The 26,433-nt window shown below is 60.8% G+C and overlaps 1 protein-coding gene across 3 annotated transcripts in view; it reads right to left on the reverse strand.

Moving 5' to 3' along the window:
- Positions 1 to 26,433, reverse strand: part of RXRA (retinoid X receptor alpha) — a 97,488-nt gene that overhangs the window by 22,269 nt on the left and 48,786 nt on the right. Inside the window, exons 1-4 of one of the 3 annotated variants that reach the window (XM_050714546.1) lie at positions 17,201 to 17,264; positions 10,327 to 10,592; positions 5,416 to 5,566; positions 4,339 to 4,518 (exon numbers count right to left, since the gene is read on the reverse strand). In XM_050714546.1, the coding sequence (XP_050570503.1) occupies positions 4,339 to 4,518; positions 5,416 to 5,566; positions 10,327 to 10,536 (541 nt within the window). In that variant the 5' untranslated portion in view covers positions 10,537 to 10,592; positions 17,201 to 17,264. Of the gene's footprint in view, positions 1 to 4,338; positions 4,519 to 5,415; positions 5,567 to 6,594; positions 7,366 to 10,326; positions 10,593 to 17,200; positions 17,265 to 26,433 lie in introns of those variants that run through there. The other 2 variants (XM_035555200.2, XM_035555201.2) reach the window with 2 other exon arrangements.

Genomic DNA, 26,433 nt, shown 5'->3' on the forward strand with positions numbered 1-26,433 from the left:
TAAGGCAGTGAGAGAAAATCACAAACCAAAACCTTTTTCTCAACCTTCAAAGTATCCTTCAAAACAACAACAACGAAAAAAAACCACAACAGCATCATTTAACCAGCTGGTTTAAAGAGCAGCTCTTTAAAAGGATATAAGAAACAAGCTCATTAAGCTGAAAAGCATTTTCCATTCCAAAATTACTACTAAAAATAACTGTGCTCTTGAACTCTGCCCCTTCGCTGGGGTATGGCCACTTGCCTGCTTTTGCGTTCACTTGGAAGAGCGGGTGGGAGACCCGAATTCCTGCTCTTTTTCCCCAGACTCCTCTCGCTCCTTTTTGCCCCGAGGATGCTCCGGGAGCTGGGGCTGGAGGTGTGGGGGCTGCAGAGATGCAGCGGGGGGAGGTTGGGCACAGATCAGTGAGCGCTGTGCTAGTGCAGGAGCCGAGCTCCGAGTGACTCCTGGCCAGCACAGGAGGACACTTGGGTCCCTCTGGACTGAGGGAGCGGTCGGGGCAGCTCCCAGGAGATGTGCTGAGGTTCTGCAGGCAGAAAGCTTCCCGCAGGGCTGAGCAGCGAGCCCACCCCGGGTTAAGACCCTCAGCCCTGCAGGAGCTCGGGGTAACGAGGTCCTGGAGCCAGCGAGGGACGTCCTGTGTCCTCCGAGCGCTGCTGCATCGCGCCTTGGAGGCTGCTGGAGGCCACCACCGCCACATTATGGCTTTGGGGCCGTGCTGGGGGTCACCGACACGGCTTCTTGGCGGAGATGCACCACCAGCCAGCCACCCCAGCCGGCCTCGGTCTCGGCAGGGCGAGCGGAGAGCCGCGGGCTGCCCGGGGAAGGGAAGGAGCGGCGGGGGCGGAGGGGGCCGGGCTGTGCCGGTTCCCAACGGGGGCTCCCTGCGAGCTGCCGCGGGAGCATGGGAAAGGGCTCCTCGCTGCTGCTTCCTGCTCCTGGCTCCGGCAATGCGGGGCTGGGACCCGAGTGAAGGAGAAAACAGCACTGCTAACACTGCTAACACAGGGCCAGGGGGTTTGCAGGCTCGGGTGACCCCGCTCAGCTCCGAAGCTAACCCCAGCTAACGGCCCCACACGCAAGTTGCCGTTATCCCAAGACCCTCGGTGTTTACTCCCACCTCTTCACAAGACCTCCTCCTCCCCAGCTCAACGGAACTTTCCGCTTTTTCCCTTAAAATAGACGGCTGCTGATACGCAGAGCCTCTAACGCTGTTCTGCTAACCAAGACCCACCTCAGACCCTAATCAGGAACAGATCAAGCAGAGAGTTGGCCTTCTGGATGCAAACAGCCACCCCCACAACAATAATCCCTGCATTAGTCAGGATCCCTGATGGTAATCTCACTTCTGTTGACTATCCGGTATTCAGTGGGAGACAGAGTAGGAAAACCAAAGGCTCGCACAGCTGGCAGTAATTCACAGGGGAAAAATGCTCCCAGTCGCTTATTTATTATAGCTTCAGTACCTCGGAATCCACAAGGCATCAGCATCTATCTCATCCTTCCCTTAACAGGGAGCAGCAAGAGGTGCACACTCCAGGGGGAATCCTCCACTTCCGCAGGCTCTCACCCCTCGAAGCCAATATCCCCCAGACCTGGCTGGAACCGCAAAGGCTCCCGGCACAGAAGCAGTGCCCTGTCCTTCCAGGAGCACATCCCAAATTCCCTCCACCGCAGGCACGCTGCCTCCCCTGCCCTGGACAGGGATCCCCCCTGGAGCACGTGGTTAGGGTCCGGCTGCCCTTTGCACAAGCACCTGGAGCTCCCCGGGTGCTGGGAGCAGCTTTAAACAACCCATCAGCTACGTTAAGGAGCCTTTTAACCCTCCTTGCACAGGGTTTTTGTGCAAGCCCTTTAGCCCTCATCTTCCCAGTGTGGCTCTGCAGGTCACAGCAGCGCTCGCTGCCACACAGGATGCGTTTTAGTTCTTCACCGGAGCTCTTAGTCCTTAGTTTAGAGGGTTTTACTGCACTTCCACGACATCCAAATACCTTTGGGCTACAGGAGAGAGGCTTTCCCAGCAGGAGTCTGGTATGCATTTATGTAGCTATAAATTAGGTCTCCAGAGCAAGATATTTTTTAAGGAAATGAGGCCCATTACCCCGGCTGTTACTTAAAAGATGTAACAGTTTACACCAGAGGATAAAAAGCCAGCTTTGTTGTAGGCGAGCATCTGGGCAAAAGGAATTACCGCGCAGGATTTAGCCCAAAGCTGCTCCCCAAAAGACAGGCGGCGTGGAGACAGCGGGGCTGCTGTAAGGATAAGGCCGAGGCTGCTGGCTGGCCCTGCAGGACAGCAGTGAGCTGGGATGGATGTAATGGGAAGGAGATATTCTGTTGGCACATCAGGTGGGTAATCCCATGTGAAATCTGGGAGCTTCTCGAAACCAAAGCACAGCAAGCTCCAACTTCTCTCTTTCAGGTCTAAAACAGCCCTGGGACATTTCCAAACCTGGCAGGAGACGCCGAACTGCCAGGCTTATAACAGGAGAGATCTTCATCTGGGAACCAGGGCAGTTATCCCAGCTTTCCCTACACAGGGGTTTTACCCCAAACACCCACTGGCTGCCAACACACCGGGATTTTCCCCTTCTCCAGAGCTCTCCTTGTGCACCGCCGGCAGCAGATCAGCCAGCACCGCCTGAGCGCACTTGTGGAGTTATGAAGATCCCATCTGTCACACTTTTAAATAATTGGCTGATCGTTACGAATTCATTCGGTATTCATTGTGATAATGTTAATCAAGATGAATTAATAGAGTCCTCCTACTGTACGCGCTCCCCAGGGAATTCCACCGCCACTTAGAAATTAATTAATAGGGCTATAATTTTAATGGTGCTGCCCATGCAATCCCTGCTAATGGTAGGCACGAGGCAGGTGCCCGATGACAGGAGATCAGCGCGGGCGAGCCGAGGGGAAGGAGACGAGCAGGCTCGCAAATGGCCACAGGTTCTGCCCAGGTGGATCTGTCTGTAGGGTTTTGCCTTTCCCCTGCGCCACGACCTGCCTGCAGCCCTGCCGTGACCTGCCATGCAGCCACTTGTCTCCGTGCACTTCTCCTGGATGTGCGTCCTGGGGGTCCGAGCGGGCTGCACCCCCTCTGCCCTTGTGCGCACCAGTTTTCTTCTCCAAGGAGAAGTTTGCCACGGAGAAACCCTCTCTCAAATGAATATTTGCTGGGGGTGACAGCGGGGAGGCACCCAGGAGCACCCCATGCTACACCCAGGGGTGTCTCTCGCAGGTACCCGCCGTGCATCATGTTCCTAACAAACGCAACGCGTTGCCATCACGTCAACCCCCTCAAACCACACTGCTCCATCAAACTAGGTGTCTGCCTGCAGCCACACGTGGCAGAGCCACCTCCCCGTGCACAACCCATCGCTGTTTGGGCCAGAAAGCCATGTTTCTCACCTCCAAAGGATGAAACTCCTTGGGGCCAGGAAGGGCAGGGATGCATTTCGTGCTTGGGACGAGACCAAGAGCTCTCCAAAAGGACATGTCGGGAGCACCGCTCACTGCAGCGGGCAGAGGAAGGGCTCTGCCTGCCCGCCCCAGGCCAGGGTGCTCGGAAGATGTAAGGGGAGAAGGCACCAGAGACCTGAGCAGCACCGAGGGGTCATTTTCAAATCGCCTCTGCTAAAAGCCTATTCTGCCAGCAGTTTGAAAGAGGTGCAGTCAGCGTTTAAAAAGAGCATTGAAGAGACGCCCTGCCAGGGAGTTTTAGATCCTACATTTAAATTCCAGTAAGGGTAGGGGAGATCTTTTTACAAGGCTGAATTTCCTTTATCCTCCCAGTAAGGAAAAAAAAAACACAGTATCGCTACTGCTAGGGAATGTTTCTGCGTTAGGGCAGCGGAGCCCTGAGCCGAGGCCGTGTCCGCAGGCAGCCGAGCAGGGCGATAACTCCCCTCACCCCCCCAGCCGCCCCGTGAGAGGTGCGAAAGATAAACAGCGAGCCGCTGGGACGCACCAGCTGCGGGAGCCTCTCCCGGCACGGCGGCGAGGCAGCAGCACGTTAACCGTGGGCTCTTTGTCTGCACAACGTCCCCTGCCCAGCTCGGGGTTTGCAGGGCTCAGCATCCCGGGCTGCACAGGATGGAAAGGCAAAGCCAGGCGGCACCGTTTGTCACCCAAAACGTGCCCCGGCAGCTTTCTCACCAATGTTCGATGGGGTTCTATGGGGAAAGGGAAGCACTTGGTGCATTTTCTGGTGTAAAACCACTACAAAACGAGGAGAGCAAGCTCCCCGGCAGCGTGCAGGAGCCTCCTGAGGAAGGACAGGTGCCTGCAGGACACACAGCACCCTTGGGTGCCCGGGCCAGGCTCTGTCTGCCTTACCTTCTCGCTTCATCCCCATGGCAAGACACTTCTGGTAGCGGCAGTACTGGCAGCGGTTGCGCTGGCGCTTGTCGATCAAGCAGTCCTTGTTGTCGCGGCACGTGTAGGTCAGGTCCTTCCGCACCGTGCGCTTGAAGAAGCCTTTGCAGCCCTCGCAGCTGTACACCCCGTAATGTTTACCTGCCGGGGGGCGGATGCGACTTGGGTTAGGGGATGCACCGAGGGTCCTGGGGCCCCAAGATGCCCCAGGGACCTGCAGCTCTGCCCAGGCCAGTGCCTGGGGGAAGCAAAAGCTTCTTGGCACAGTGACCATGAGCTAAAGAGCAGCGGCTTTGCCTTCACTTCACCATCAAGATGCCCTCCAGGGGCTTCAGCCCCTGCACAAAAAGCCAGAAAAAGCCCCCACCATTTCTGAATTAAACCAAGGGAGATGCAGCGCAGCAAAAATGGGGGCATGTCCCTATCCCCCCTCTTCCCCTGGACACCCCCCGCTCCACCACGCACACCCCGTGCCTCCTCCAGCCTCTGAGCCCGACAGAGCAAGGAGGTGTCCCCAAGGACCTCAAAACCTAGACGCCAGAGCACTTACGGAGCAGAAAGCTTTTAAAATAGCATGAGAATAAAGGGAATTAGCACATCTTTATCTCCCATGAGTGGGGAGGCTCCATGCGAAGCACATCTTTTTATCTGGTGCTATGTGATGAGACCAGCTACGGATCAAAGGATGCGGAGAGAGGGACGCTCAGCTAATGCCTGGCCTTGAGAGGGGCAGCACTGCTTAGGGCCAAGGATAAAACACCGCTGGCTAAGCTGTGACCTGGGGGATTTGTTCCCCCAAGGAGCCGGACAAATCGTTTACTTCTCTTGTTACTGTCAGGGCATGATGAAAAATGGAGAGGTCAAAGAGCTGCACCAAGGACATCTCACCTGGCTCGTGTCAGCGCCTGCCCGAGAGCAGACAGCCTGGGGAGGCTTTTGTACAGGGTTTTTTTGTCCCCGTGTGCCCCAGCCACGATGCAAACCCTCGCTGTGCTCATCCAGGGCAGCAGCACCGCCCGGCACAGGGACCAGCCTTACCTGAAGACCTGTCCCCGCAGATGGCACATATGTGCTTGGTGAAGGAGGCCATCGTTCCTGAGGGATGTGCTGGCACTTTGAGGACCCCATTGAGCCCCAGGGGGGGCTTGATGTCTTCTGAGCTGCTGACGGGGTTCATGGGCGAGTTGAGCTGTTGAGACAAAAGCGGGGCACTCAGCAGGGAGCAGGTGGGACGTGGGGGCTAGGTTTGAAGTAGGGGACAATCCTCAAACGGGGACAAGCACAGCTTAAAACCCACATCCACAGTGCTGAGCCAAGAGGATTTGGGCACCTGAGGCCAGAGACCAAAGCCCAGGTGCTCGTCTGCTACCCCGGCTCAGAGCAGGGGGACACTGGGTCTTGCTCCTAGCACCTGCCCCACGGGCGATGCTCCGGCGTGGATTGACGCGAGGCTGAGCTCCTTCTGCACTGCCCAGCACCACGGGACAGCCCGCATCCCCTTGTGCTCACCAGCCATCCCCCTGGTATAAAGGGCAGGGAGGATGCTTGGCAGCGACGGTTCGTGGGAGAGCTGCAGGCTGGGAGCGAGCGCTTGCAGGGATGACGAAGGCCAGGACACGAGCGCTTTAGCTCTGCAATTTATATATATCCTTTTAGCATTATCTCTCCAAAGGAAAGCTCCGCAGCAAATAAATAGATCCCAGATGCAGCGGGGCCTGGCTTTGCGGAGCTGGCAGGCGTGGGACACTGCTCTGCACTCTGCAGTCTGCCGGCAGCCTCGCTCCGCGCCTCCCGTCCCGACCCTGCTGAGCCCGACAGGCGGTGAAGGAAGAGGAGAATTAAAAGCAGCAGCTGGGACACGGGTGCTGGCGAGGATTCCTGGTTTATTTCACAGGCAGGACCCCGTGATCCCCCCATACACAGGGGGAAACTGAGGCACGGAGATGTTAGAGGGACCCATCGCGTTATCACAGCAACCTGTGCTGCTGGGGCTGATCCACACCAGCTCTGCCATCCGTGCCTCTCCCCATGGCTGCACACCCCTCACAACCCACTGAGGCATGAAGGGAAGGTGTGAGAGGACGGAATTACAGCCCCAGCCTCCGAGTTACAAGCTGGCGTCCTCATCTCAGCAGCCGTCAGTGCCTTCACAGCCTCGGGGGTTTTCTTTGCATCAGGAGTTAGACAAGATTTTATGCACAATGTCATCAGAAAGACCTTACTGCATGCTCCTCCATGCCAGTGCCACGATGCCCTCCCTGCTCAGCCCCATCGAGAGGGGCCAGGGACACAGCAGGGTCCCCAGCAGGGCTTCCTGCCCAGCCCGGGTGGGGGTTATCCATGTCCCTGGGGTGCACGGAGCCAGGCTTGTTCAGCTCCAGACAGCAGCGAGGAGCGGTGCCAGGGACTGCAGCAGAGCCCCCAGCCCTGCCAAGTACTAAATCCAGGTGGGATACGCAGGATTTGTGCTTCGCCTTGTTGTCTTTCTCCTCCCTTAATAGAGACACTCGGCAATTGCACTTGTCACAAATTAATTCAGGGAAGTCCCAGGGCTCGTGATCTGTCAATTAGACGAGCGCAGCCGTTCCTCTGACTTTCAAGTCTCCAGGCTGGTGGGGAATATTTGGCAGGCAGCTGACTGATAACCGCAGAGCGGAGCAAGGCAACCCCCCCTGGAGAAATGTGAAGGGTTTGCCTCTCCTGCCCTGCCTGCGACAGATGAGGAAACCAAAGGCAGCAGGACCCAGAGCCGTGCTCCTGGCTTTCAGCTGCTCGGGGCTGTTCGGTTCCACCACGATGGGGCAGGGGGGGGACAGGAGCATCGCCCTTTGGGGCCTGACAGCATCAAGGAGGAAGGCACGAGCTACCTGCAGGAGCACTGCAGCGGCACATCCCTCCACAGTTTTGGGGTCACTGGCTCTAGCAACACTCCCTGGAGCACTTTTTAGGGAACAGAGCCATTTGCCAGGTGCCACGCTGTCACCGCCACGTTGCAGCTGGGGCAGAGGACTTCAGCTGAAGACAAGCCTTTTGCCACCACGTCCCCCAGCCCCAGCAGCCCACAAAATCCCACAGCAGCATCCCTCCGGGGGGTGTCGAGCAAAATGAGACGTGGCAAGCACAGCACCCTGCCCCTGCCCCAGCCCTCGGGGGAACGGGGTCCCACCGCCCCCCCCGTGAATCAGCACGACGCCCGCCGGGGCTGAGTCAGCCCCGGGCTGGGAGGAGAAGTCCTCGGTTCCTCTTGCAGCACCCGCCTGAGTTTCGGCAGAGGCCCCACGTGTGCCGCGGGGTTCCCACGCCGCCCCGGCGCCGGCCCCGCTCCTTCCCCTCGCGGCTGGCGCGGAGCCGGGAGCACGTGCCATGGGGAGCCGGCACGGCCCCAGCACCGAGCTTCTGCCCCCCCGGCAGGACGGCCCCGGCCCGGCAAGGCGGCTGGGGACCCACAGGAACTGCTGCTCTGTTTCCCGGATGACGTGGCAGCCCCGTGCGCTGGGACTCCTCGGCTCCTCTCCTTTCCTTTTTTAGTTCACTGTTCCGGGGACCGAATCCTGTTCCCTCTGCTCCACCGGCAACCAGAGGCTTCCTCCTCCAAAAACAACACCCCACTCTTTCTCCAGTGCCCCAGATTTACAAAAAGCCTTGTGTCAAGGCAGGGAGCAGCTCTGGAGAAGCCTAATCCTGCTCCTGACCTCTCCCTGCTCGCCCCCGGGCGCCCCGAGCTGCTGCCGGCCATGCCCTGCGAGCAGCAGAGCAGGAGGGAGAGGAAGAAATATCCAGCGTGGGAAGTCCCTCCCTGTCATCTCTTACTGAAAATACTTTTTTTATGGTTTTCCCAGAAACTTTAAGAGGGCTTAAATATGTGTTAAATCCCAGTAAACAGCCTCCTGGTCAGGCTGGGGCTTTGCTCCCCGCTGCAAAGTGCCCCCAGGCTTTCTGCCGGCACGTGCCCGGCTCTGTGCAAGCACCCAGCTCCCCAAAGCTCCCCCGGGTAGCAGTGAGGGGTCCCTGGGTGCTGGGACCCCCCTGCAGGGCACCCAGCCTCACACCCCAGCTGCTGGGCTGCGTTTGGAGGCTCTGTGAGGTCCCAGGCAGGGAGGGAACGCCTGGGGTCAAGGCTGACGTCTTGTGCAGAGCTCGGGGCTGGAGGAGCTGGGTCGGAGCGAGGTTTGCTCACACGGGACGAAACAGGAGAGGGAAAGCAGCCCAAATTTTGGGAGCTGACAGCTCCTTCCCACCCCGATGCCGGCAGGAGCTGGGGAAGAGGGAAGCCACGGCAGGCCTCACCGCCCGGCGCGTCCCGTGCCCTTCTGCTCTGCTGCCTTCCATGAGGCAACGAGGCATGGCCTGATGGCAAGTGGCATCTGCCATCTGATGCGGAGCACCTTCCATCAGGGCCAGCCCCACCAGGCGGCTGGGGCCCCACGCCTCATTACCCCCGGCACTTCGCCTCCTCCTCCTCCTCCTCCTCCTCCTCCTCCACCTCCTCCACCTCGTCCTCCTCGTCCTGTGCTCCTCCACGGGCCCAGGTAGGCCCCTCTGCCTGCTGCAGGGTCAGGGGCAGGGCCCTAATGTGCCCAGACAGGGGACAGATGGCAGGAGCCATCAGGCTGGAAACCTCCTCGAGGAAAAACCACCTCAGATTCGTCCGCGGCTGGGCTCGGGGATGCTCCCCGGCACCATCTGACCGCGCTCTCAATTCCCCTTTTTACCCCGTGGCTGCATTTTATTTCGGTTCCTCTGGCCCCTCCACCCCTAAACCAAACCGTGCCTTTCGATTGAAGCCGGGGCCGCGTCGCCCCCTTCCTCCCCGCTTCCTCCCCAGTTGCATCTCCCTCGTGCGCTGCTTCGCCTCTCCCCTCCCCGCTCCTTCCCCACCCTTTTGATGCTCTCCCTGCTCGTTTGGCTCTCGCTGCCCCTTCCCAGGAGCCGTTTCAGTTCCCCTTCCCTCGGTCACGGGACGGGACTTGGCCCTGCTCCGGCCTGGGGGACCCGGAGCAGGGGCAGCTCCCCACATTTCTATGGGGTCAGGGGCCAGACCCGGCCTGGGGGAAGCTCACAGCCACCTCCCAGCCACCTCCCTCTGGTGTGGGGTGCGTTGGATCCCGAGGGAGCCCCGGGGATGGCTGACGCTGCCGGCACAGCACGTCCCTCCCCGGCCCTGGGCAGAAAGACCCGTTATTGCTGGAAATAAATCAGGCCAATATTTAAAAATAAAGGTGCCGGCAGGTGCTCGACTCCCGGAGAGGGCTCGGAATAAATAAACCAGCAGTGAGTGGCAGGTGGTAGCCAATTCCTTAATCTGCCCTTTTACTAAACATATAACGTGCGAGCAGCCAGCAACAGGTGGCGGGGGCTGGCCAGCTCTCCCCGATCCTGCTATTTTTAAAAAGAGCTTATCTCTCCGTAGTTGGAGGGTTTTTTTACATAATCTTCAGCCAACCAACACCGGTTCCTCCCTCCGCGAGGGGCAAGAGGGGCAGCGGGCAGGGGAGCCCCCCGGTGCGTGCCTCGGGGACTGGAGACCAAGAGGGGACGTGCGGGGTCCCGGGGAGGGGACAGGGCAGTGCCAGGGGGGCTCCGGCCCCTGCCTGAGCTCAGCCCATCCCCAGGAGACCCAGGGGCAGTTTCACTCGCAGCCAGGACCGGAGGGGACAGGCGATGGCAGCTGACGGATGGATGGCTGTTATCCAGCCCTGTGCCCCTGAGGTCCCCCCCACCCTGCCGGAGCAGCAGGGCGCTTCAGCTTCATTTCCCCCTTGGGCTTCTGCTTTTTGCCACCCTTCGGCGCCTGCCCGCATCTCCAAGGATGTCTGCAAGGGGGTTTTGCTCCCCGTGCTCGCCTGGGCAGAACAACGGGGCCAGGAGCAGGGCAGGATCAGGCCCCCCTGCCTATGCCCTTGCCCCGATAAACGAGCAGCGGCCACGTCCCCGCCACTTTCCCCTTACCTGCGGGCTGCTGGTGCCGAATCCCAGGCTGGGCGTGGAGGGGACGGACATCGAGTGCGGGCCCATGGGGGAGCTGATGACGGAGAAGGGGGGCCCCATGCCATTGATGGGCGAGCTCAGGGTGCTGATGGGCGAGTGGAGCTGACCCGGCGAGCCCAGCGAGGAGCCGATGCCCGGCCCGATGGACGGGTGGAGGGATGGGGTGGCCATGGGCCCCCGGCTGGTGGGGGAGTTCAGGGACGTGGAATTGACTTGGTTTGAGAAATCTGTAAGAGAGGAAGAAGAGAGCGGGGTTTCAGTCTCCAGCCCGGCGCAGGCTCTGACCGCAGCAAGCCCCGTGCAGCCGGCCCCCCAGCTGCTTCCCGACACCCCCAAACTCCTTCTGCCCGACACCCCCAAACTCCTTCTGCCCTGCTTCCAAAATCCCCTGGTGCTGCAGGACCCCAAATTCAACACAGAGAGCCTCCAGACACAGTTGTCACTGCCTTCCTCCTCCTTCACCCTCTGTACCCAGCCCTAGCCTCTGCCCGGAGGCAGCATCACCCCCAGTAACGGAGCACCCCCATCCCACCCCATAATACACCCCAAATCAGATCTAACGGGGGTGCTCGAGGCACGGGACAGCGGGGACCCCAGCAGCACCCCAAAAACCAGGGTGGTGGTGCCGGGGGGGGTTTGCACGGCAGAGGCCGGTAGGGTTTCTGTGTCCGACCGGCTCAGCCGTCCCGGGGGAGCAGGAGGGGGGGGCGGGAAGCGGGGGGGGGGCATTTAAAAATAGCCGCCGATTCTCTCTGGAGAGGAGACATGGAGCCGTTCCTGGCACATTTCCTCCTCATCCTGTCACGCTGCTTGCAAAACAATCCTGGGCGAGGAAGGGGGCAGGCTCGTGGCCCCCCGGGGGGGTGCAGGGGGGGCTGACGGGAGGCAGGGGGGTGGACGGGCGGTGAGCGGTGGGGCTGTGGGAGCCCCCCGGGACCCCCGGGCTGCCCTGCAAACGTGCAGCCAGAGAGGGGCAAGCACCTGGATGCGGGGTTTGCTCCCAGGGAGCTGCTGCTTTTGGCTGCAGGCCCCCGAAGTTACTGAGGGAAATGCGGGGCGGGGGGTTAAGCAACGCACTACGAGCACTGCACAGATGGACCCCAGCGAGCCCAGCACCAGCAATCTGCCCAGGACATCACCGATCGGGGGGAAAACCCCACCACGGGAGGCCCAGCAAGGCCACGATGCTCCTCTTGCAAGATCGTGCACCCAGCACCCATCACGGCCCCCAGCATCACACCGCTGCACCCCACGTGCTCGCACCTCCTGCCCAGCACCTCCCTTCCAGCCTTACTGGATTTGGCTCCAGCTGGGGCACGAGAGACCCCCGAGGGCTCAGGGCACTGCCACTTGGAGCCGTGCTGTCCTGGCACCGAGCCCCCCCAAGGCGCACGGCCCCCCACACGGCCCAGCCACCCCCGGCAGGACCCCACGCGCCTCCCCCCCCTTGTAAGCATCACAGGATTACACCTGCCAGGAGAGAGGCTTGCTCCCTGCGCGGGTAATTCCTTAAACTCCCCGATAAATGCCAGAAACGGGATCCCCAAGGTGAAGGGGGCTTGGATGCAAAAAATGGGGATTAGGCTCCAAAGCAGGGACACATCCAGCGCCCTCTGCACGGCAGTCCCATCGTCTCGGCCAGGCAGAGGGGCCACGTGCCCAGACACAGCACCCAGCCCGGTGCCACCGTCCTGGCACACGTCCCCACGGACATGGCCCACGGTCCCCGGGGGCCTGGCCTCACGTCGGCTCTCGCAGGATGTTGATATAAGATAACCGCCGGCCCTCGCGTCACCCGCGGCCGGATGACGTGCGTGCGGCACACCAGGAACCCCGGGAAATTCCTCCAGGTTTCGGGGTCTGGTCCTGGGGTTTAGCACATCAGGGCCGTGCTTCCCAGTTCTCTGCTTTCGGGGTTTTTTATAGGACGTGGAGCAGGGCTTGCAACCGCCACGTGCTCCGGGGACTCGGGATGCGGGCTGCGCTCCTGTCCTTCACTCCCAGGGGGCAGGGGGGCAAAGGGTGAAGTTTATTCTGCCGCGGGCTGTGCATCTGGGAACAGGGACCCCGCCAGCCCTGCTCCGGAGGAGCCACACCAACACCAGCTGCTGTGGAGCGAGGCGACGGACAGGGCTGGAGATGCCCCGGGATAAATCTGAGGATGGACGCGCCGGGTCCCCGGCCCCAAAGGTGCACGGAGGAAGCAGGCACTTGACCTGGCGGCGGAGGAAAGGAAGCGCCCCACGGCCGTGCCTTTCCCATCTCCTCAATATTTCAGGCAGCGAAGCAGGCGAGGTCAGGGGCGGGTTACTGGCGACCAGCCCGTGCCTACTCGAGCACATCAGAAAGCGAAGCACGTGCGGGGCCCGAGCCACTGTCCCGGCACCTCTCCCGAAATAAGGTGCCCTGGAGCAGGGGGGGAGCAGCTCCCCGGCCCGCGCCCCCCGCCCGGCCCCCCGCACCCATCCTGTTTACGCGCTTCCCCGCCAGGCAGGCGCATTCCCCGGCACCCACTGAGGAACTGGGTGTGCTGCCGAGGGCTGGCGTGGAGAAACCCGGCCAGGCAGCAAAAAAAAAAAAAAACCACGAGGAGAGGCGGGGAGGAGGAACCCTGCACGCCGCGGAGAAGTGCTTTAGGCGCGGGCGTGCGTTTGGGTGTGTTTTCACCCAAATCCCATAGGAGAATGTTCCGAAGTCTGGAGCAGAGCGCCGTGACTTGAGGCACCCCTTGAGCACCGGGAATTTTTCTCTTCTCACCCAAAGGCTTCCCCGTCACAGCGGTGGGGAGCGTTTGCCTCTGATGCAGCCCTCGTGTGCGCACCCGGCTGGAGGAAAACCGGCCAGGAGAGCAAGGACGAGACATGGCTCTGGGCACCCCGCGGCTAGCAGCTGCATTTCCACGCAGGACTCCTCTCTAGGATGCTAAAATCCTGACAGCCAGGCTGAGGAACAATCCTTCATCTCAACAAACTCAAGCAAAAAAACCACCTAGGTTGAAGGTCTCAGGCTGGAGCAAACCGGGGAGGTTTTTTTCCCCGGCGCCATTTCGGCTCAAGCAGTGCGAGACTTTTCATTTTTCTTGCGGAGTTTTGCCGTACGAAGCTGTTGTGTGTGACTATCTCTTGACCAAAATAAACTCCGTGCCTGTTTCTAAATACAAAAAAAAAAAAAAAAAAAAAAAAAGTTCTCTAAGCATTTCCCCTCCTGCCGCACCCATAAATTGCAGCTATTTTCTCTGTGCGTCCTTTGTTTAAACACAACGACCTCTATATATCTTATAAGATGCCCCATGGCAGTTGGGAGATCAGAAACGAGCGCTGTTCAGCAGCTAAGGAATTTGCAGTGAAGCTCTTTTCCTTCTCTCAACAATGAACCCGCGAGCCACAGAATTCGGAGGGGAATTTTCCCAAAGAAGAAGACCTTTAGGGCAGCCCACGTGCTCCACCGACAGCGGTGGGGTCACGGAGCGGTGTGTGTGCTCTCAGCTCTCCTCCGTGGCCAAGGAACTTATTTCAGCTCTGGCCGAGGAACTTATTTCAGCTCCAGCCTCTGCAGGGAGCGATCCGGTCTCGAGACAAGGAGCTCGACCCTGGTTTTGGCCAGCAGGGTGCTCACCGCAGCCCTCCACAACACCGCTTTTGGGTGCCACCACCCCTGCTTCACAGGTGGGGAAACTGAGGCACAAAAAAGCCTCCAGCCCGTTCCGTGACACCCATTTCTGCAGGGGCAGAAGGAAGCAGAGGCCGAGGAGGCACCCGGCCGGCACCAGCGGGGCACGGCGTCCGCGACCTTCCCCAAGGTCACGAGGGAAATCGGAGCCAAAGCCCGGAATAGATCCCAGGGACGGCAAGACCCGGGCTAGCATCTCGGCTGCTCAATCAACCTTCCCTGTAATTTTTTTTTTTTTTTCCATCCTCCTGGCTTGGCGCCAGGCCTTCACTACTATTAATTTTCAATAAGGCAAGAAAACATCTCCCTAAAACATTTGTCCCCATTCTCATCCCGTGGCACTGGCCGCTCAGAGCGGACGAGTACAACATGTCCCTCCGCAGCTTCTCCGCTATTTTCCATCCCCTCGGCGTGCCCGGGGCCACGAGCACAAATCCCGAATTTGTGCCACAAGTTTCCCATGGGGCTCGTCTGGATGCGGCCCCCACGGGCAGGTTTCAGCCCCCGGGACCGCGTTTCCTGCTCCCTGCAGTGCTTTCCTCTCGCATTTACCCCCCAGCGCTGCGTTTCTCATCAGAGTGCTGCTGCTCCGCCGTCTTAAGCAGCCCAGGAGCTTTGCAGCATCCAGAAGAGCGGCGACTTGAACCTTCCTAGCCCACAAAACATCCCAGAGCAGAAACAATTACAACAGCACAGGGGTGATTTTTTTCCCAGGATAGCTCCTTTGTACCAGAATAAACTGTACCAGCAGAAGCTTTCGCCAGTATAATCTTCATTTCTGCCTAAGAGGCTTTGCCAGTAAAACTACAGTGACCTAGCTCTGCTGGAAAACCTTTTCTAGCCTATCCCGGGAGCTGACGCAGAAGCTCGGCGCTCTGCTCCTGACAGAGGGGAAGCTCAAAGCCGTATCTTGAGTCACCAAGAGGAGAAGCGGCCGCACTTCTCTGTGGCCGAGGTGTCGGAGCCAGGCATGTGCCCGAGCCGGGGGGAGAGCCCCAGCTGAGGCCGGCTGAGATTCGGAAAGGCGCCCACACCCCCGGGCTTCCGCTATTTTTTTTTTTTTTTTTTTCTCAGCACCTCTTCCTCCTTAATCAGCAAGAAGATCAATTCTGGGTACTGCACAGCAGGAAATTCTAAATTTGGGTGGCCGCTCCCTTCCGCAGCGCAGCCCTCGGTGCTGCGGGGCCGCGCTCGGAGAGGGGCGAGGACCAGCAGCAGGGAGCAGGCTTTTGGAAACCTCCTCCCTGGAGCCGGTGCTGGCCAGGTGCAAAGCCCCGACAGCCAAACGCACGGGAACCCGCAAGGAAATGCAACGTGCCGAGTGCTGTTCCTTCTTCTGGTGCCTCTGCGGGTGGCGAGTTTCCCTGAACGCACTCGGCAGTGGAAATCCCTGCCCGTTTGCTCTCGTCCCTCAAAAGCGGTGCAGAAATTTCCTAGCGCCTTCCACCCCAGGAACCTCAGCCGTGGAGGTGTCAGGGCAGGACCTGAGGCTTTGACCCCATCTCCCACCTGAAAACCGCCATGGGAATGCAGTGACCACAAGAGGTCAGGTCCTCGCTTTTGTCCCCAAAAGGGACAGCGCTCCCAGACGGAAGAGAGCGTGTTTGCAGCACATGATTTTAAACAGCCCCGGCCTACACTCTGGAGTAAGTTTGCTCCGAATTTACACCAGCGTGGCTGGGAACGGCCACGTCCCTGCCCGCCCTGAGCCTGCTGCTCCCCAGGATCGGTCCCGTCCCACGACGTTCCCCAGGCACCAAGGCCAGGGCACCTTTGGGCCACCTGCCCTGGAGCTCTGCGACCTCCGCTCAGAGCTTGCAAGAAGAAGAAGCCGACCAGGAAGGACAAGAAACGCCCACAGCACGAAACACCCGGCGGTTTTGCACCTAAGGAAACTCTCAGCAGCTCACTCGGCTGTGCAGGGGGATGGAGCAAGAGCGAAGCCCCTACAAATGCCAACAGGGCCGGACGCGGGCAGGCTCTGGAGATGCCCTGCACCGTGCGCCCTGGGGCCAGCCCAGCACCCCTGGCACCAAGGGACCAGAGGCATCGAGCGTTTCTGTAAGGCCCCAGCTGCTGCAGTGGCGTGGTTTCACCAAAAAGTCACTTGGATCTCTTTTTTTCTTCCAGGCCCTCTCTACGTCCGCGCACGGGACAGCACACGTAGATGGTTTTTTCTGGCGGGTGTTAGGAAATCACGGCTGGCCTCTGCGCCCTGGGGTCCCGGAGCGGTTCCGCAGCCGCGCTCGGTGCTTTCCCCCAGGGGCGAGCAGCTCGGTTTCGGCTGCTCTCTGCTCTGGGTGGGTTCCTCCTCGCTGCAGGCTTTCACTTTGACCAAACTACAACCTCAAAGCCACACTCCAGCCCTGACCTCCCACCAAAAGCCACAGGCCCCTGCAAAGCCAGACGGGGCAGGGGTGCGTCCTGGGGCTTTGGGACCCCCCTGGGGTCTCCTTGCCGGGCTTCCCCAGGCTGGAGGAGGCTCACAGCACCCCCGTGGGGGGCAGCGCTGCCTACCTGGCCCTGTGCGTGCCAGACGCTGCCTCCAACCCGTGTTTCACCTTACGGCGTGAAATCACAGCGCCCACGAGCAGCTTCTCCATCGCACCCTGCGCATCCCCTCTCGGTGCAGCCTCTGCTCTCCCCCTGAGCGTACCAAGGGGAAGAAGCCCCAGAGCATCCCACCGTGGGCCACAGCGAGCAGGGGGCTTGGGCTCTCTGAGGCGGAACCACTCCATCTCCATCCCATTAACTCTCCTCTGCCCTCCGGACGCAACATCAGCCCTCCCCTCCCACCTCGCTGGGGGTGAGCAAGGGCTCGCCAACGCTCACAGGTTTCGGTAGCCCACCCCGCAGCACCACTGGGTCCCTGCTGGGGGAAGCTCAGCCCGCTCGCACCCCATTTTCTGCTGGAGCCCCCCTGGACTGCCCAAGCATCCTCACCTCGTCCTCAGCAGGGCTCATTTTACACCTTTTCTTTGCCTTAAACCACCCCCCCCGCGCCCTCCCGGGAGCCCCGTGAGAGCGCAGCCTGGCTCCCGCAGCCACCGGCCCAGCCACGAGCCCGTGGGGGCCGTCCCCGTCCCCGAGGGGGGAGGACTCGGAGAGGAATTTTCCAGAAGCAGCTCTCCCCGCGAGCCGCCGTGTCACCGGAGGAAACGCTTACCAACGCCTCTTCCTCCGGCGCGAGCCCTCCCCGGCTTCCTGCCCGCTGCGCCCCCGGCCCCTGCCACCCGCGGGGACCCGTGGCAGCCCCCCCAGTTTATTTCGGTTCGCATCCACCCCCCCCCCCCCCCCGCCCCCCCCCCAACGACACACACGGGGCAGCCTCTGCGCCCTCCTCCGCGGGTGCCGTGGGTGGAGGAGGCGAAAGCAGGAAGCGTGAGCAAGCGGGCGAGCGTGCCAGATGGAAAGTGTGAGGGGTCCCCGCCAGGGAAAGGAAGGGGGGGACCGGGGGGGAGGCGGGGGGGGGGGGGGGCACAGCGGGCTGCGGGCTCTGCCCGAGCCTGGGAGGGGGCGGAGGGGGAGGGAAGGAGGGGTGCACCCAGGCAAACAAGGGATTCTGCTGAGAAAGCAAATGTGACTCAATCACACGCTTGTGCAAAGATGTCACAACAGCCCTGAGAAACTGCAGGCTCCCGTTTCAGCCCTGGAGGGCCGGCGCTGTCCCTGCGCTCGCAGTGCGCTCTGGGCGGCCGTCAGCGCCCCTGATTTACTGCCTGGGAACCCGCCGCAGGACCAGGCAGTGAGAGGGGGCAGCCCAGTGCCGGCTGCCAGGGCGCCGGGAAGGCAGCGGGGCCGCCGGGGCTTCCCTGGAGGAGGACTCGGCGTGGCGGCTCCTCGGAGCCCGTGCCGTCGCGGGCAGAGGCAGCCCCACGCGCTTTGGGGCGCAGGAGCCGGGGCTGGCACGTGGCCCCAGCCCAGCTCGCCGCCCAAACATGCCACAGGAAGGCTCCGGCACCCCCGAAAAGGAGGTCTGGGGACCCAGACGTCAGCAGCGAAGCGCAAGGGCTGAGCCCCCATCGCTGCTATCGTCCCCTAGCCCATCAGTGCAGCCAGAATGGCAGCAAAAGCTGCCAAGGGAGGGGAAGAAGCTCCGGTGAGGACGCAGGGCTGCGCCCAGGGGACCCTGCAGCCCCCTGCCCTCCCCGATGGGTACCACCACAGTGGGCACACGGTGGCACGAGGGTGCTCCCCCCCGGCCCATCCCAGCAGGGCCCTGCTGGCCGAGGAGCCGTCCTCATCCTCATCCTCATCCTCCCCAGCAAATGCTGACCTTCGCATCCCCCCCCGACTTCGTCCCGTTCTCCGACAGGAGCACGGTGAGAGCGAAAGCGCAGTGGTCCCGCAGGTTGCTGAAGCTCATTATGGCCTTTTAATTACATTCAATTGCAGTTTTATGGGCTTACGGGCAAATTGGAAGTGATCTAATTGTCCTTGAGGGGGTGCTACGCTCTGAGCTATGAAAAACCAAGCAGGATCCAGAGAGAGATGCAAGGGGAGCTTGAAAGCATTAGGCTCGCTCCAGCAGAGAAAAGGAGAAGTTTCGTCTCCTGCCGAACCCCCCGGGGACCACGACAACGAGCTGTGTGCCTGGCACGTGCTGGGCATCGCCTCTGCCCCCTCTGTCCCCCCTGCTCCCCCGGTGCATGGAGAGGTGACAGAGCAAGCGGCCCCTCACCTGCCTCCGTGCTTTGGGGGGGGAACCCCTGCACCAAACCCCAAATCCTCCTCTCCAAAGAGGGAAGGGAGAAAAGAAGGAGAAGAGCACGACGCAGCCGGGCTGAGAGCTCTGGCTGAGGGGGCTCTTGGCTCGAGAGCATCCTGCTTTGGATGCTGGCCGAAGGGGAGGATGCTGCTGGGGCTGCCCGGCTCCCACGGAGGACAAGAAGCGCGGGGTCCTGCTCGAGGAGGGTTTGCACACCTGGCCTGGTCCAACAAACCGAAGGCAAACCTAGCCCAGCTCTCCCCAGCTCCCCCTGCCCAGCCCTGGGCTCGGCACGCACCCTCCCCTCCTGCAAACAGATCGCTTACAGCAGCAGGGGTGAGGCAGCTCCAGGGGTAACGCGAGCACCCGAGCACTGCACAGCCTTAACCCTTTAGCAGTGCGGCCGGGCACCTCTCGGGATCCTCCCCGCGGGATATCTGGGATGAGCCGAACCCTAAAAACCGAAAAACCCCAAGACCTCAGACCGCCGCGACTGGCGGAGCCCCTCCTGCGGCCAGCTCCCAGCAACGACAGCCCGCAAAGCGGCGGCCAGACGGATTGTGTTACGGGGCTGTGCGCGTGCATTAATCCCGATTTGAGATAATTACAGTCATTCGCTTGGCATAACGGGCTTTAATTGATCCAGCGCGGCTGGCACTGGTGCTTGCCGCCAGCGTGCAGCTGGCATCGTAACACCCCAACATGGCTCTGCCGTGGGCAGGGAAAGGCAACGCCGCTAACTGGTTTTCCAGGAGGCTCTAACTGGTTTTCTGTGGTGGGGGAAGCTGGATCGGATCGCAGCAGGTGACGGCGAGGCCGGGAGCCACGGGGGCAGCCCGTGGGAACACCGTTTTCCAGCTCTCCTTGCAGAAGTGTCCCCCTCCCTGTTCTGCGGGGCTGGAGAGCAGAGCCCTGGGGGTCCTTTCCCACCACCATTCCTGTGTTTAACGCTGGAAGAGAGCACAAAGCTGGAAACCCGAGGTGAGCCGAGGATCCTGGGGTGCTCGAGCTGCCGCCCCGTCCCACCACGCCAGCTCCAGCCCCACTCCCAGCGCCAAGCAGAGCTCTGTCCGGAGCGAGCCGAATGCCTCGGGGCCGTGCCACCCACTTCGTCCACCGCCGCTGGAGGTCTGGCGGAAGGAGCCTGAGAACTGGGTGCCTACGTGCCGCAGGAAGGCGCCTGACGAGATAGGGAAGGCAGCTGCCAGAGCCAGCTCGCCTTCGCTACAAGCGAGTTCCTGCTGGCTGCCAGACAGCGCGCGCTGCGCTTCCAGAGCAAAAAGCTGCCTCCGGGCTTACGTGACCCCCAGGGCTCAGCAGCAGGCACTGGGCAGGAGGGGAGCTTCGTCCCCACCCCGAGATTTTCCTCCCCAGGTGCCATCTATGAGGCTGGCAGGAGGGATGGACGGACAGACGGACAGGCTGGGGGTGGCTCTTCCCTTCCTAGGGCAGGGAAGAGTCCCGGGGAAGCCTTTCCCCAAGGCGGGTTGCAGCGAAGGATGCTCTGCCTGCGAGCGGCGTTTGGGTTTGAATTCCTGGTTCAAGTCCAAAACTAATTAGGCTGCGTCCAGTCCAATCAGATAGCCCTGGCTAATTGAGCTCGGCGCAGCCAGGTCAACATCCAGCGGGTCTCTGCGTTCCAGGCGTTTTGTCAGCCTGCAGATAACAGCCAGGGCCTGGGAAGGGGAATAACCCTTCAAAAATTTCTCTCTTCATGTCAAGCCAGAGCCTTTCCATGCCGGAGCTAGGAAGCAGACTTGGGTTAACCCCTTGGGCACTGCTACCATCGTCCTTGTGGCCCAGGAGCCCCGATGGATGAAGATACCCCAATGGAAGCAGCTAAACGTGGACGAGTGGAAGAAAACACGGGGAATGCCCCCCATGTGCTGGTGTGCACCTCTCGAGGTGCCACTCGGAGAATTAGGCACTCGGTGGGCCACGCAGCGTGCCATACGTCACCCGTGGGACAGACCCACCAAAAAATACAGCGAGCTTCACTCGTTGCCATGAGCCCAGCAAACCATTGGGACTGGCAGCAGCCGCCCCATAGACCCGGCAGGGGAGCAGTGCCCTGCCACGCACCCCCTGAAGGTGCTGGGACGTCCCTTGGCCATGGTCTGTGCCGGGCATCAGTAGGGGACCGCACAAAGCCAGCTGCTGGAGAGCAGCCTACCCAATGTTTTACACAAGTGGGGTTTGTCCCAGCCAGCCCCACGGCTCCGTGAGCAGACGGGGCAGCCGGCACAGGCTCCGAGCAGTTCCCAGACGTGCCTGGGCGCCGTGGTGGGCTGTAGGTGGGGGGAGCATGGCTGGGACCCCCGGGGATGTGGCAGCGGCTTTGGGAGCACAACGAGGAGACGCAGCGAGTGGCCCTAAGAGAAACGAGCAGGACGGGGGTGCTTTGCTCCCACCATCGGGTCAGGGCCATGGCAAAGCCCCACACAGACGGGCAGACGGACGGACACAGGGTTGGAAGTGGCCGAGGCTGGTGCCGAGGCTGCTCCGCGCTTACACCCAGCTGCCGTGCATGGAGTAAACTTCCCAGAGCCAAGGAGCAACGGCTGCACCCCAAGGGCAGCAGAGGAGGAGAGGGGACGTGAGGAAGGCTCGAGGGGGCCCTTCCTCGGGGTCATCAGCCGCTCTGCCAGCGCCCGGCTTCTGGGGCCGGTTACGGAGAAGACAATCGCAATGCCGCCATAAAAACAGGCGCTTCCTTCACACGCTTCCTCTCCGTCTCTAACCCCGCTCTTGGTTCCCATCCCGAGCACCGCCAGGCCGGGCAGGGAGGTGGCAGCCCAGCGAGGCTGTTCCCCTTGAGCTGACCAAGAGCCGAGACGTTTCATCAATAACCTCAGCTTCTCCTAGCACGTCTGATTACGATCTCTGTTTGGATCCGCGCTCACGTTACACGCTCGTCTCCATTATATATTCCCTCCTCTTTAAATCCCCACTTATCTCCTTTACCACGTAAATCACACAGAGGGCTCAGGGTTTGGGTTTTTTTTTTTCTTCCCTTCTGGCCTGCCTAACTCTCCTTGCTCCAACCAACAGCAGTTGGAAAACAAACACTGATTTAAACCGCAGCGTGCCCGGGCAGCCTCCGAGCTGCTCTCCCGGCAGAACAAAAAGAGCCCCCCAAACCCATTTACTCACCTCCCACTCGCTGTGGGCCAAATCCTCACCCCAGCTTTACTGGGGAACCCCCAGGAGGTGCTGGGTCCGGCCCGAGAGCAGCACCAGGGTGCTGGGTGAGGAAGCGTGAGCCCGGGCTGGCTCCCCCGCCCCGTGCCACGGCCCTCTGGCAATTAAGGCAATTGCTTGCATGGAAACCTAATTATATTAGGGAAGTATTCAGTAATTTTTAGCTGTTCTGCTGGTGGCTGGGCTCCCTCCCCCTCTTGCGTGCCAGCGGCTCTGGGCAGAAGTTGCAGCGCTGGGTTCCTCTCCTCTTCCTCCGCTGCTGTGCAGGGAGCGAGGAAGAGGAGGGAGCTGGTGAGAGGGGAGGGCAGCGCGCTGGGGCTCGGGTGCTGGCCCCGGGTGAGCTGTAGCTCTTGGGAGCCTCTGGCTGCCCTCTGGCCCCACAGCAGTTTGCCTGCACGAGATGGCTGTGCCTTGCGGGAGCGAATGCCCGGCCCTGGCAGGAGGAGGCCTCTTGATGCCACCATGAGGGAGATGCTCCCGGATCCTCTGCTACAGCGCCCTGCAGTCCAGCGCTGAGCCCCAGCACGATGCCCACCTCAACTGCAAGCTCCGCACCCCTGTCACTGTAAGATTTCGGCATGCCCTGGACCCCCTGCCATGCGTCTCCATCCTCGGTGGGTCCCCACTGCGCAAAAAAAAGCCCAAGGGGCACCCAGCACCGGCACCCAACCCCCAGCTCCAGCACCCAGCCCCCAGCCTCGGCCCCCAGCCCCCAGTCCCAGCACCCAGCACCCGGCCCCATTCCCACGCCTCGTGCCGGCCCGGCCGCCGGCTGCGCCTTTAAGAGGCGCGGAGGGGAGCGCGGCGGCGCGGCGCTTTTCCGAAGCCCCATTAATTTGCCAGCGTCACATGCTTCGCAGCTGCAGCCTGGCAGTGATTTATGCGCCTCTGAAGTTCATCAGAGGGAAAAGTACTTTCCAGGCGCACCGTATCCCCCCCTTTCCCCTCTCGCTCTCCCTCAGTGGCAAGAGCTGCCCGCGTCCAGAGCCTGCCCGAAAACCCGGGTCCCATCCATCACCCCGCGTGTCACCCCCTGCCCTCGCCACCCAGCCCGGGCACCCCCTCCCCGCTCCCCGGCATCTGCGAGCAAAAGAAAACTTCCTCTGGCTTCCTCGCCTCCGCGACCCACCAAAGAGAGAGCCATTAATAAGGGGCAGCGCTGAGCCGGCTCCTCCGTGGGGCTGGGGGTCGGCGAGCCCCCCCCCCGTACACCCCCAGGCTCCGTAGCCAAAATAAACGGCAGCCAGCAGGCCGGCGTCCCCTCCTCCTGCCGCCACCACCCACCCCCTGCACGCCGTCCTCCAGGGAGGTTCAAAAGTTCAAGATTTTCACATTTCCCTAACGTTATTTCAGGAAATTGCTGGAGAAAGGAAAGACGGCGCTGCCGAAAAAGCAATGCGCGTGTGGATGCAATAATACACACGATCCCCAGGCTGGGCTCGCCGCGAGCCAGGCCCTCAGAAAAAGCCCAATTCCCACCCTGCCCGGCACCGGCACGGCTTTTTGGCTCTCGAGCTTCTCGCGCACCGCTGATTTTTTGCAGAATTATTCCCAAAATAAAGCCCGGGCTCATCCCCAGCTCCTCCAGAGCAAAGCGGCCGCAGCGGTGACCGAGGCACCGCGATGTGGGACCGCGTGCCAGCCCCATCCACGTGCAAAGCACCGGCACTCACCGAGGGATGGCAGCTGCTTTGGTGGCCACTCTGCGACGCGGGTCCAACCCACAGCACGGTGCACGCGATGCCTGCAGGGCTCCTGGTGGCACCCACTGGGTGCCACGGCTCGGGGTACGCCACCCAGCGAGCACCGGTGGCCCCGTGCCCATGGGGAACTGCAGCTTGCGCCCAGGTGTGCGCCGCTCGGCTTTCCCAGAGGGCGCGCAGGCCTCCGTGCAAACCCTATTGGATTTCGGGTCCGAGCTCCAGGATTGCCCGAACCTCAAAACTTGTCCAAAAGCGGCTGCGTCGCACCTGGTTTTTCATCAAAACCAGGTTAAGCGGCAGCCTTTGCTGGAGGTTCACGGGAAAGGCTCGTAAAACTACTGAAACTCTTGGCAAACCTGAATTCGGGGTTATAATGAAATGCGAAACTCAACCACTTTCATGTGGTTTGGGGTTTTTGTTGCAAAACATTTTGTGTAGCAGCTCTCGGCGAGAGCGCGACGGTCGAGTACAGAACAACGCGTCTGTGGGAGCGAGGGATTCACACACACCCCGGCACCGCTCAGCCTGGCAAATGATTAACTTCCACTGGAAGCCCTCTCGTTAGCGCGGAGCCTGGAGCCGTGCCACCGCGTGCTCGGGGACGTGGGGCAGGGCCCCGGGCGCTGGCAGGGACCCAAGCGGGCGGCAGCGGTGGGGCTGCGCTGGGGGCGAGAGCCGCGGCACCCCGAGACGTGCCCCACGCAGGGTCCTCGTAGCAAGGGGTGGGAACGGGGGCGGCGGCACCGTTGGCACTCCCAAGGTCCGTCCGGTGCCCACGTGGCGCGCCCCCTGCTTTTTCCCCTCGCAACGAAGGGAAAACGCGGGGAAAAAAAGTGCAAAATTTTGGTGCGGTGAAAGCGAAGCCCCGTGACACTGAACAAATGGCTGCTGGGGGTGCCCCTCTGCAACATCCCCTCTGCAACAATTCCAGTTCTCCCAGATTTTAAACCAAACGGGACAGCCCAGGGGACGGGTCCCTGCACCCGCCACCAGCCGCAGCGCACACTTGTCACTTGGAAGTGTGCAGCCTCGGCTGACAGCACCAAGGGGCTGGGAATCCCTCGCAACCCTCTGCTTCCCTCTTCCCAAGCATGCGGCGTGGGGCTGGGCACTGTTTCGGCCTCTTTTTTTTAAGTGCTTTGCCAAATTCTCAGGGCACTTGGAGTTGGAGCTTCTAATTTGGGTGCATTTGGGATTGTGCTGTAGGATTTGCCATTTTGCTGCATTTTAAACCATGGAGGGCTCAGGAGGACTCCTACCCAGGCCATAAGGCCACCCGACGAGGGAGGAGAGAGCAAACAGCTCAGAGCAGCTCCACTAATTCCAGTTTTATTCGGGAAATACAGGTAATACACGTGTGTGCGTCTGCGTCCACGGCTCAAATCTCCACCTACAGCTGCCCGGCAGGGCCCCGCTCACACAACCCGACCCAGCAGGCGTGATGAAGATGACCCGCTGAAAATTAGCAACATAAGCATCCCAGATTATCGATTTCCTCAAAGGAATGCGATTCTCCCCGATGAGCTCTCGCCACGTATCCATCACCCTCGTCCTCCATTAACCTCTTGCACTCGCTCTCCAAAAGCTGGCTCTCCCGAGGGCCTGGAGGGCTGCCTGCCGTGACAGACGGCGCCTGGCACATCCAAAGAGGGATCTGGAGACACGAGAGGCACCTGAAGCCTGCGTACATGCAGAGGTGGCAAACTGGCTAGGCAACAAGAGCAGCGAAAGCGGTGCCTGCAGCCTGCTCCCACGGCACAGGAATGGGTCCTCGCACGCTCCCGCGACCTGCTGGCATTGCAAACCCAAGCAGGAAAGACCCCGGAGGGATCCGTGTGTGCGTTTTCACAGCCGTGCACGGTGCTGGCACCGCGTCCAGCAGGGCTGAGCCGCGCAGCTGCGATGCCAGCCACGGAGCGCCCGCACCGGGCATCGTCTCAGAACAAAACCACATCCAAAACGAGGGAGCAGGATGCCTGGCCACGGTGCCTGGAGATCACCTGGCATCCAGGACATTTGGAAGGCCAATTAAGGAAGCTTTCATTAACAGAAATGTGCTCACGTGCTGGGAAAGCCACCAGCCCCGAGATGCCAAGCAGATGTAGCACTGCTCCTCCCAAGCCATTGCCAGCACCAAGCTCTGCCAGGCAAACACTGGCGGCATCAAACCCAGCGGCTGCTTGTTCTCTGTGCCCCCGGGGATTACCGTAAGCACACAGCACTGAGAAACACCCATGGGAGCTCCAGCTGCTGGAGAAAAGGGGCTGCACGAGCCCACCCAGCTGCATGGGGCCAACGCAAGGCTGCCTGCGCTGCTTAAACTCGTGCAGAGCGAGCTGCCGCTCCTACCTGTAGGAAAGCTGCAAAGAAGGCTTTTTTGCAACCTTTAATTGGGTTCAACGAATGACAACCACTGGAACAAAAAGTAGGTTTGCTCAGAGAACCAGTGCTGGGACGTTAAGTCGCTTTCTGAACATGGTCCAGGCTAGGAAGGGATTAATCATCCACATCTAAATAATAAATAATAATAACAATGTCTGTTTTGCACTGCAGTTCTTTCAATATGGGCTGATTAATGCATTTGTAACAAGCAACGGCAAAGATTTTCAAGCCATCTAATTAGAAGGCTGTTTCCTTCCCAGAAATGCCACTTTGGCAAAGGAAACGTGGCCTCCAAAGCTGCTTCGGTGCTGCGGAAACGTTGCCCTGAACGTTAACCAAACACCCCGCTTCCCCAAGGCCCCGGTTTGCCATCAAAACCCTCTGTTATCCCCCAGGGAGCCACAG

This window comes from Cygnus atratus, chromosome 19 (assembly GCF_013377495.2).
Source record: "Cygnus atratus isolate AKBS03 ecotype Queensland, Australia chromosome 19, CAtr_DNAZoo_HiC_assembly, whole genome shotgun sequence".
Classification (NCBI taxonomy): Eukaryota; Metazoa; Chordata; class Aves; order Anseriformes; family Anatidae; genus Cygnus; species Cygnus atratus.